Source organism: Engystomops pustulosus, chromosome 2, assembly GCF_040894005.1.
Source record: "Engystomops pustulosus chromosome 2, aEngPut4.maternal, whole genome shotgun sequence".
Lineage (NCBI taxonomy): Eukaryota > Metazoa > Chordata > Amphibia > Anura > Leptodactylidae > Engystomops > Engystomops pustulosus.
In genome coordinates, this window is record NC_092412.1 from 201,297,926 (window position 1) to 201,310,254 (window position 12,329).

Here is a 12,329-nt window from a genome sequence, read left to right on the forward strand (position 1 = left end):
GGGTTGGACACGTAATGTGGTACTCTACAGATCGGTAGCCATTATAAACAGGAGACTTGATTTAGAAGTGAACAGAGGTGGTAGGAGCAACAAAACGTTGTATATAATCACTCTATGATTGGGCACAACATGGGATTAACAGCGCCTACCATTACTCCTGGTATTCTCAGATTGTGCATGTGTACATTAGTGGAATGAAACACTGTGACCCTTATCATTTTCCTACATTCTTGCTGTGGTTGGTAGTTTCATATAACTGATTCAAAAGATTTGGACCCTGGAACTTTTATGTGATTAAAGGGAACATGCCATTTAAATTAGCCCTCCCAAAATAAATTTTCATTAAAAAACTACATGATTAAAAAACATTGCCCTTATCTCTAAATGGTTCATTTCCATGGTGGCAATCTTAAAAAAATCTGTTTGTAAACTTATATGAAACTCACCTGATGTGAGTACAATGATATTAATGGAGTCCTGCATATTAAATTTGACTTGCATTGTCCTGCCTCCCTTTTGACAGGTATCACTGCTAGGACATGCTGCTATATGGAAGTAGTACTTAGGGACCATCTGCCAGTATTCAACTACAGACATATACAGCTCTATTTACTTATTAGGGGTAGAAAAAGTTGTTTCAAATGTTGTACACGGTGCCTTGTTTGAGAGAAAGGTCCTCGTGCAGCTGCATGTCCATCACATGACCATGGACAGATTCTATCGGCTGAAATTAAAAGATAGAAGCTTTCTATAGAAGGACAGCAAGCAGAGATCTACAAAACTGTGAGAAATTGTATAACTTTTCCTTGTACAAACAATATCAAATTATTTGCTGAAAGTGGACAACCCCTTTAATGTCACTGTGTAAAGGACCTTAGATGACATCACACTTGTCACATGACATGACGTGCTGACTAGTAAGGGGCATCCTCCCTCTGATGTCAGGAAGGGTAACATAAAGTGGATTTTATGTCATTTAGATTTTTTTAAGTAATTATGGTTCCTTTTTTAAACATGCAGGTACGGTAATTCATCACACTTGTTTAATGCAGGCTGTTAATTCGCCATAAATGTGTGCTTACTTTTCTATGGCGGTCTGTATCCCGAGATTTTTCCCTTAACCAGTCAATGGTGTGGAAATCCTCATAAGTCCCAACATCTGGAATAGGTTCATCAAGGAAATCCATGAAGTTACTGGAACCATTTATCTCTCCTGTATTAACCATGTTGGCTTCTATAATAAAACAAGATTTACATTATTAAATATCCCCATATAAACATGGCTCTTCCTGACTGTACTTTTCAGTGTGTATTACTATTGCTATATATACACTTTATATTCAGCCTTTGATGTATAATTAGTGGCAAACATTCCAGCTGTAGATAAAACATCTTGTTCACCCTGAGAAAGAAAACTTGGATATAATTATTGGAAGATAAAGAAGCCAAGCACATGAAATACATTATAACGTTCTATAAAGGAAACCATTGTAGAAAACATGGGAAATCTGTATGCAGATTGCAAATAGCATCCGCAGGTGTCTGGTCAAGTAGGCGGGGCTGAAAGCAGTTCCTCTGACAGTGTGTTTCAATCTATTTTCTATTGGGCAGTGCTTTCTTAATCTTAATAGAAGAAAATAACCTTGATTTATTCTGTTAAAAACGAATGACCATATAAGGAGCACAAATAATGATGAGCGGTCCATGCGCTGCTCCAGTGCAAGGCTCCCTGCACATGAACATGCATTTTGTCTGTGTGCTAGCCATTCCATTCATGGCTAATTCATGGCCCCATGTATTTCTATGGGTTCATACACATGGCTGTAATTTACACTGCCCCAATTGGGCCAATTGCCTAGGCCACACATTATAGAGCAGGTTCTGTTCGTGCCCAAGTTTGTGGCTTGGGCAGTCCTCTCATTGGACCTCACACGCCGATGACATACAACAGACCATAGGTCATAACCATGCGTTCATGTGCAGGTAGATCAACAAAAGAAACCAAATCAAAGATTGCGATCTGCCGAAAGGGGGGGATATATTAAAGGTGTATGATGAGATGAATATTAGTGATAATGGACTCTATTAGAGTGAGTGAGTGAGGGTCCCTGCTTTGCGGTGACTTTTTGACTAAAGTTGCAAAAAAGTCACAACTAGTTGGAATGGTGCACTCGAGTGGATCTGTGCCTTTATTTGTCAGTCTGTCAGAAACTGTACTTCACAAATTTGACACAAATCATAACAATTTTGAGATATTTGAAGACAACTGACTGACTGGATTGATTTTAGGAATAGCAAACAGAAAAACAGATTCAGCAGCTAAAGGGAAATTTACTTAAAGGAAAACTACCATCAAAACCCATCAAATAAACCTGGGAGGCTTACCCATAGACCTAGTCACTGTGACTGTGGAAATCTTCTTATATCATAGTATCATAGTATATAAGGCTGGAAAAAGTCCATCAAGTCCAACCTTTAAGAATTAAATAAATGTTTTTTCCCCATAACCTGTGATATTTTTTCTCTCCAGAAAGTCATCCAGGCCTCTCTTGAACATGTACATAGAGTCCGCCATAACAACCTCCTGCGGCAGAGAGTTCCACAGTCTCACTGCTCTTACAGTAAAGAACCTTTGTCTATGGTGATGGTAAAATCGCCTCTCCTCTGGGCGTAGAGGATGCCCCCATGTCCTGGTCACAGGCCTAGGTATAAAAGGATCTTTGGAGAGATCCTTGTACTGTCCGTTCAGGTATTTGTACATTGTAATGAGGTCTTCCCTCAGTCGTCTTTTTTCTAAACTGAATAATCCCAAATTTTGTAATCTGTCAGTGTATTCTAATCCCCCCCATTCCACTAATAATCCTGGTTGCTCTATATTGTATTTGTTCTGGCTTCATAGGCTGTTACATTGTCATCATCTTCCCCTTCTGCTCCCTCTGCCTGGTGCAGCAGAGAACGGTTTAGCAGCAGTACAAAGTGGAAGGGGGAAGTGCTCCTTCACACTGTAAAGACTGTGAATCTTCACAAAGGGGCATTGGTAACACCCCACAGCCCTTCAGACTCATTAGCATAATTTTAGTGCATTTTAGGAGAAAGGGGGACAAATATAAGAAGATCTATGAGTAAGTGTCCATGGTTTATCATGGTTGATTTTGATAATAGATTTCCTTTAACTTTAAGAAATATTAAAAGTTATGTCAGCGTTACATAAACTGTATAAATTCACTGCCCGATGCTTTTCTATTGTCCTAGAGCAACATCAATATACTATATCTCCTTCTTATAGGTAATCATGCTGACCCAGGGTTTAATTTCCTGAGGTTTTACCTTAGTTTTTGGATTCCTGACGGGATGTTTTCTTCTTGCTAATTGTTGATGGAAAATTATGGTCTAAGCAGGTGACACCACCATGTACAGGCCAGTCCGGATGAGCTGCAGCATAGATCTAGCCAGTGTTTCCATATCACGGCAGAAGAGGCTATGAAAAAACACATTCAGCAACATATTCTCAGTTAGACCGTGCTTACATGTGGCTATACTGCTGAAATGAAGTGTCAGATATAAAACTGTCAAACAATGCCTTTGAAAAGCATGAAAATGCACAGACTGGTTGCATTCTTAGACCTGTTCTGTCACAGTTTTTTTCATTACCTGCAATGGGGAATCTACAGCATAAAAAAGCTAAATACTTCAACTGTGGACAGTGGCTTAACTTGAAACTGATGGGCCCCAGTGCAAAGTCTGTGCCAGGCCCCCCGACTATAATGTATGGTGTAGTACTAGTCTTCTCATATGGGAAGTTGACACCTTATGGGCCCCCAAAACCTCCTGGGCCCATTGCGACCGCACCCTCTGCATCCTCTCAAGTTACGCCCCTGACTGTGGATTTCCATATCGGCAGTTACAGGACATTGCCCACTTTCAGCAAATAACCGATATTTTCTGTGTTATAAAAAGTTATAGAATTTTCCTATATATTTTCTGTATCAATTCCTCACAGTTTTCTAGTTCTCTGCTTGTTGTAATTGAACAGGATGCTTAATTGTGGATAAAAAACGGTTCACGGTCATATGATGTCACACAGGTGCACAGCGTGTTATATCACAGAGAGTAATCAGAGCTATGTGTTATAATGAGCCGTGCACCTGTGTGACATTACATGACCATGGACAGATTTCTATCCACAGAAAGCAGACAATGAAGCTTCTTATTGAATGACAGCAAGCAGAGATCTAGAAACCTGTGAAGAATTTATACAGAAATACATTGGAACATTGTATAACTTTAAATTACATAAAGAATAAAAATTATTTTCTGAAAATGAACAAACCTTTAATGAAAAATGCAGCAATAAATGCAGTTTTACCTATGTGGTAGAGTTGCCCTTTCCCGTTTCCTTACTATTGCAGGATAAGGGTGGAAGTACACGTCGTGATGATGACGCAGCCATGGTGCAGCTGAGATGTGGCCAGCCGCATCCAATTAATGCATTTTGCTCATAATATATTACATAATTATAATTTAGTGACTGTCTCATGTTAGCAGTGCATGAAACAGTCACTAAATAATATATTTATAATAAATTATCCACATGTATTTATAATATGACTGCTTTCTTCCTAATGCACAAGCTTTTGGATAGGTGCAATAAGGTTCTATACTAGGAAATCAGGGAAATAATGCCCCTCTTATAATTCCCCCAAAGTTTGTGTAAGGTACACATCTGTCCTTATACATCAGTATGACCAACTGTGTGGCCTCTTCAGTGTGTTTTTTCTTAATAAAGCCCTCATATTCTTTTTTAAAAATTGAGCGATGCCTCAAAAATCTTCATGCTGGGAAAACCACTAAGATCCACCATATAGCTTGGAATGAAAAAATAAATTAACGGAGTATGAAATTTTACCCTGCTCTACCAGTGGTAAGACTTCACGGCAAGTTATAATGTCATAGTTCTACTCCTTCATTGGAGTTCAGCTGTGTTTAATTAAACTGATTGGACTTGATTAGGAAAGACACACACCTACCTCACAGCTCACAGTGCATGTCAGAGCACATGAAAATCATGAGGTCTAAGGAACTGCCCAAGGAGCTAAGAGACAGAATTTTGGCAAGGCACAGATCTGGCCAAGGTTACAAAAGAATTTCTGGAGCACCCAAGGTTCCTAAGGGCACAGTGGCTTCCATAATACTTCAATGGAAGAAGTTTGGGACAACCATAGCTCTTCCTTCCTCAAACTGGCCGTCCAGCCAAACTAAGTAATTGTGGAAGAGCATTGGTGTGGGAGATAAGGAAGAACCCAAATATCACTGTGGCTGAGCTCCAGAGATGCAGTAGGCAGGTGGGAGAAAGTTCAACAAAGTCAACTATCACTGCAGCTCTCCACCAGTCGGGGCTTTATGGCAGAGTGTGCTGAAGAAAGCCTTTCCTGCAAGACATAGGAAAGGCGCATACACTTTGCAAAAACACATGATTGACTCCCAGACTATAAGAAATAAGATTCTCTGGTCTGATGAGACAAAGATTTAACTTTTTGGTGTTAATTCTAAGCGGTATGTGTAGAGAAATTTTTTTCATCTGCAGGGACAGGACAACTGGTGGCATTTGAAGGTATATGCAGCTTAGTACAGAGATATACTGAATGAAAACCTCTTCCAGAGTGCTCTGGACCTAAGATTGGGCCAAAAGTTTACCTTCCAACAAGACAATAAAAAATAAAATAACAAAGCAGTGGTTTCAGAACAACTCTGTGACCATTCTTGAGTGGCCCAGACAGAGCCCTGACCTTAACTCTAATTGAGCATCTCTGGAGAGACTTTAAAATGGTGTCCACCAATGATCACCATCCAACCTGCGGGAACTGGAGAGGATCTGCAAGAAGGAATGGCAGAGGATCCCGAAATTCAGGTGTGAAAATCTTCCCAAAAAGACTCATGGCTGTACTAGCTCAAAAGGTGCTTGTACTCAATACTGAGCAAAGGGTCTGAATACTTATGCCCATGTGATATTTCCGTTTCTATTGTTTAATAAATTAGCAAAAATATCTACGTTTCTGGTCTTTTTCTGTCAAGACGGGGTGCAGAGTGTACATTAGTGAGCATTAAAAAGAACTTTTGTGATCTTACCCATTGGCTGCAATGAAACAATGAGTGTAAAATGTAAAGGGATCTGAATACTTTCCACACCCATTGTGTATATGTACATACAGGCAGTCCCCAGGTTACATACAAGATAGGTTCCATAGGTTTGTTCTTAAGTTGAATTTGTATGTAATTTGAAACTGTATATTTTATCATTGGAATTTCAGACAATTTTTTTTTTTTGGAGTTTTAAAATTTTTTGCTGTAATGGGACCAAGGATTATCAACAAAGCTTCATTACAGACACCTTACAGCTGATTATTGTAGTCTGGGACTAAAGTAACATCTAGAGAACTTCACCAGAGGTCACAGGGGGCAGAGAGGTCCATCTGTAAATAGGGGTCGTACTTTATATACATATGTGTGTGTATTCCACTTTTATACGTTAGGCACAAGACTGATATGCATTCTGCTATGTGAACACTGAGCTGTCATATTACGCCTGATACTAATCCCGGGATTATAGAGACTATTCCTATGTGTCGGACACTTGTATCTGTCCATTTATTTGCTGCAGTCGGATTACATGTATTATGTATGCAGCTGAGCATTCAGTACAAAGAGCTTTTATTTACGACAATAGGCCTTCGTGTTCCCAGCTCCATATGGCAGTATGTGTGTGGTGGTGTCTGTTACATTCAGATGTGCAGCAGTGCTATCAGCCTATTCCTCCCCAACAATGATTTTACAGACAAGATGCAGTCTCCATGCACTTACCTGCATCGCCTGCAATGCAACATCCCTCAGTCAGGGCCCATAGGAGAGCACAGCATCCTTACTGTAGACACTAATGCTGCTCAGGCAATGATGTCAGGCAGAGGAAGCAGAGATCATGTGACCGAAAGCTCCTTTTTCAGAAAGGAACCTGCCTCCATCCATCAAAGGATGAATTAAAGGGACCATGTCCTATTCCCCTGTGTGGATATCAGACGCTTGATGTACATATGCTCGTGTGATTGTTACTTGAAGTAAAATTCCAGCCAGGATTTGCATATTAAAGTGGATTAGTAGCTTAAGATCCTTGGCCAAGAACTACTTCATTCCTGAGCAGAATTAGAAAACGGCTCAATATTGTCACTCTGTATATCTAATAGTGTTACCAGAATTCACGCTCTACTGATTAATTCTAATAAAATGGCAGAGAAAACTGAAGGTAGAACATCTTTTAAATGTGTATTAGATTGTGTCTTCACTACGTCACATTATTGTACATAAAGTCAAACGTAACAAAAGGCAAATCTTTCATCATTACAATGTACACAATTTTTACAATAATACAAAACTGATAATGGGGTTCATTTACTAAGGGTCGCAGAGCGCACTTTCGTTGGACTTTTGGACTCTTTTTCGGGGATTTCAGGGCTTTTACAGGTATTTAACAGGGGTCTGCGCTGGGACTGTGTTGCACGCAATCGATTTTTGGCGCAGCTGCGCTGGCTTCCGTGCGGCATAAATCGGGGGGCGGGCTATCGGACGATCCGACTGATTTGGACTGAGCGTGGGGTTTAACTTTCAAATAGTGGTGCAATCCAATGCACTTACATGCACTACTTAAAAGATGGTGAACTCCGGCGGACCTGAGCGGGGAAGCAGTACATGCAGGAAATCAGGCACACAATTTAAGTTAATCGCAGCACAGTGCATTAGCGTCGGACAATACACTTTCAGTGAACTCTGTTGGACAGGTGAGTAAATGTACCCCAATGTGTCTCACAATGGGGCACATTTACTCAGGGCTCGTGCACGTTCTTTCTAGTGCAAACTGCTTGAACAGGTGTTTAAGAAGGGTCTGCGCAACATATGTGTCGCACATGACCCTTTTGTGGCGCAGCTGCCCTAGCCACTATGCAACACAAATTAGGAAGCGTTTCGGTGCTCAATTGCACCGCGCACCAGATTACACAAGCACCAAATTCATGAAGAACGGGGGACGGAAATCCTGAATCTGGCGCACCATGCACTATGCACAGGCAAGCCACACTTAGTGCAGTTTGAACCATTCTTAGTAAATGTGTCCCAATAAGTCAAACTTTATTTCAATATGTCAAACTTTATTGAGAATGCTGAGCAATATCTGAGTGCTGTTCTGTGATTCTAGCAGCCCTTGACTGTGCTCAGCACACACCAACATATTTCCCATGTTAATGTTGTTGCAGAAAAGCAGTGTATTACACTAGCATTCTAGTAAATGTAATCTGGAAAAAGTAATGTTGATCATCAGATTTTTCCTTGCCTAAACAATGTGGAAAATAATAATAATAATCTATATTTATATAGTGCTATTATATTCCCTAGCTCTTTACAAATCATAGGCAATATATACAAATAGAATACTACATCACAGAGTACAGAGAGTCACAGTAGGAGTGAGGGCCCTGCTCACAAGAGCTTACATTCTATGAGATAAATTAATGATCATGTCACTTTGTAATTGTAACATCACAGGTGGGTTTATTCAGGTAAGCTTCCATGACATCCCTGTTTGTTTATGTTGGGTAACTTGATGTGACATTTTTCCGATTTGCGCCAAATTGCCCCGGGATTTTGGCGCGCGCGATCGGATTGTGGTGCATCGGCGCCGGCTTTCTCGGATTTCCGCCGGCGGATTCGGAAAAGCTGCGAAATTTAAAAAAAAAATTGGTGTCACAAAAATATCACTCACATACACCGAGCTGGAGGAGGTGAATTCCGGCGGACTTCAGCGGAGCAGCGACACCTAGTGGACATGGGGCGCACGACCTTAGTGAACCCCCGCAGAACCCAAATCAGCGCTGGAGAACGTGCCGCTGGATCGCAACTAGACTGGGTAAGTAAATCTGCCCCATTATTTATGCTACACTGTGCAGGAGAGCTAACAGATCCTCTATATCGTGCACAACACAGAAGAGCTGAGCAATCTTCTATATACTACACCACACAGGTGAGGTGACAGATCCTCTATATAATACATCAGACAGAAGAGCTGACAGATCCTCTGTATACTACACCACACAGGAGAGCTGACAGACCCACTATATACTACACACACAGGAGAGTTGATGTATCCTCTATATCAGTGATGGCGAACCTTTTGGAGACAGAGTGCCCAAGCTACAACCAAAACCCACTTATATTTAGCAAAGTGCCAACATGACAATTTAAGCAGTAAAATGTGATTCTGTGACCCTGCTGTATCACAGGTTTTAATCCTGAGTTCAGCAATGCAAGAGAAAGATGTTGGAGAGCTCAGGAGAGCTGATGTATCTTCTATATACTACACCACACGGGAGAGTTTGTCACATCCTCTATATCTTACACCACGCAGGAAATGGATCCTATATACTTCACCACACAGGATAGCTGACATGTTCCCTATATACTATACAACACAGAATAACTGACAATAACTGACACTTCTGCTTCCACCCAGGTCAACATCTGCAAAGAGTTTGTATGTTCTCTCCGTGTTTGCGTGGGTTTCTACAACATGCAGGAAAACTGACAGGTCCTCTTTATACTACACCACACAGGAGAGCTGACAACCTCTATACTCATGGCCGGCACCAGCACCCGGCTTACCGGGCAAGTGCCGGGGCCCCAGAGCTCCCAGAGGGGCCCACGGCACATGCTGGCCCGATCACAAAACCCAATTACATCGGCTTCCGTGTGTCGCCGATGTAATTGAGGGCCGGCGTGCTGAAGCAGGTGACGGCAGGGGGGGGGGGGCATGCCATGTACTGGGAAGCTGGAAAAAATTCCAAATCTGGGGGAATTGGCGAAAAAACGCACGTGTGTCACTTTATTGTGGGCTAATTTTTTACCATATGTATAGGTTTTATTGTATTTTAATACATTTTCAAAAATGAAAACTTTTTCATACTATGGTGTAGGAGCTGTGTGTGGTCTGATTTTTTGCAAGATGAGCTGGGGTTTTCATTGCTACCATTTTGAAAACTGTGCGACTTTTTGATCACTTTTTATAAAAAATGTTATGTGTTGAAAAATAGTGTAAACGTGGCGTTTTGGATAATTGGGCGCTATCTTCCATTATGGTGTTCACTGTCAGGAATAATCGGTTTTATATTTTGTTTAGGCATTTTGAGTGATGCCTGTTTTTGTGATTTTTACTGTTTATTTAGTTGTATATCAATTGTAGGGAAAGAGGGGTGAATATTTTTTTTAGACCCTCTAGGATAATTTAACCCTAGATTGCCTGATAACTCCTACCATATAGTGCAATTCTACTATAATGCAGTATGTGGCATTTTTACATAGGATTTGTTACAATGTGTACATGTACGTTGTAGAGCGCTAAGAAGTTAATTCTTGGAGCAACTGTCTATTTATTCATTAAATTCTGTGCTTTTAATGCCACCACATGAGTTTACTGCTAAGGGGCCCGCTAAGGCTCTGTCACCCAGGGGCCCACTGAATCCTGGAGCCGGCCCTGTCTATATTTCACCACATGGGAGAGCTGACAAATCCTCTTTATTACACCACACATGATAGCTGACAGATCTTCTGTATACCACACACACAGCAGAGCTGAGAGATCTTTTATGCTACACAACACAGGAGAACTGACAGATCCTCTATATACTACACCACACAGGAAAGCTGATAAATCCATTATATACAATACCACTCAGAATACAAGACTGATCCACAATACTAGACCCCACATGAGAGCTGACATATCCCACATTATACCACATAGTAGAGTTGACAGATCCTCTATGTACTACACCACCCAGGAGAGCTCAAAGATACGGTATACTATAAACAAAGAGTGGACAGAGACTACACCACACATGAAAGCTGTATACCGATTCTTTATATATTACACCACACAGCTAAGTGGATAGATCCTTTATATAATACACCACACAGTAGACATCTGTAGTCACAAATATACTGATAGGTGAGTATGGGCATATCATTCAGATATTAGCAGTCTCCTAGGTTACGTACAAAATAAGTATTAACCTAAAGAACCAAAGTTGAATTTGTATGTAACTCGGAACAGATATATTTTATAATTGTAACTCCAGACTATTTTTTTTGTCCCTGTGACAATTACATTTTCAAAATTGTTTGCTGTCACGGGAACAAGGGGTCTTGGTTTCAAGTCCCATCAAGGTCAATCATTTGCAAAGAGTTTGTATGTTCTCTCTGTGTTTATGTGGGTTTCCTTCGGGTCCTCCGTTTTCCTCTCACACTCCAAAACATATTGGTAGGTTGAATAGATTGTGAGCCCCATGGGGACAGGGACCAATTTGGCAAGCTCTGTGCAGCGCTGCGTAATCTGTGTGCGCTATATAGAATAAAGAATTATTATCAATAAAACTTCATTACAGACACCTTACAGCTGATCATTGCTGCCTGGGACTAAAGTAAAGCATCCACAGAGCTTCACCAGAGATCACAGTGGTCCGAGAGGTTTGTCTGTGACTAGGGGTCATCTGTAAGTCAGGTGTCCTTAAGTCGGGGGCCATCTGTATATAAGTTCCCAAGAGTGAGATGGTGATTGATAATAACATGTAAGGTAATCTCAGCCTATCACTAAGAACCACTTACTAAACTTATATTCCCAGATTGAGATAATTACAGGTTATCCATTTTTTTTTCTCTAAGCTTCTGAATATTTTAATACCGTATTTTTCTGCCTATAAGGCGCACCGGACTATAAGGCGCACCTCTAATAAATGCCTGCTAAGACATCTAGGTTCATATATAAGGCGCACTGGAGTATAAGGCACAGGATCAAATGCAGTACCTAAAAATGACCAGCAGGTGGCAGACCTATGCACAGTTCAAGCCAGCTACACTTCCCGGGAAACTTGTCTTCAGCGTGTCAGAGAGCTCCGATCTCATAGGTATGGGCTGCTGGGGGTTAATGCAGGGTGATGCAGCAGGGGTTAAGCGGTCTCCCTCTGCCCCTTCTCCTTCCCTCCTCAGGCAGGGTGTTATTCCTGTGGGGTTCCCTGTGGCTCCTTCTCTTTCCCCTGTTACAGGGCTGTCAGGTATGAGGGATTGTTTACTGATGATGATGATTGCCTCGTGGTCGGCACTATGGCAGCTCCGGTCTCTGCATGCGAGGGGAGGGCAGGATGGGCACAATGTTTGTTGTGGTGCCAGGGCACTTCAGGAGCTAGGGACCCTGTATTCTCTGTGGGAAGGTGCAGGAAATTTCTGGGGATGGAGCTAAT

At 41.3% G+C, this 12,329-nt stretch overlaps 1 protein-coding gene across 1 annotated transcript in view; it reads right to left on the bottom strand.

Annotated features, from left to right (window-relative positions):
* Positions 1 to 6,996, bottom strand: part of CLCN4 (chloride voltage-gated channel 4) — a 47,895-nt gene extending 40,899 nt beyond the window's left edge. The window contains exons 1-3 of the mRNA XM_072137835.1: positions 6,859 to 6,996; positions 3,328 to 3,478; positions 1,083 to 1,234 (exon numbers count right to left, since the gene is read on the bottom strand). Of these exons, the coding sequence (XP_071993936.1) occupies positions 1,083 to 1,226 (144 nt within the window). The 5' untranslated portion in view covers positions 1,227 to 1,234; positions 3,328 to 3,478; positions 6,859 to 6,996. The remainder of the gene's footprint in view (positions 1 to 1,082; positions 1,235 to 3,327; positions 3,479 to 6,858) is intronic.
* Between the last annotated feature and the right edge of the window lie 5,333 nt (positions 6,997 to 12,329).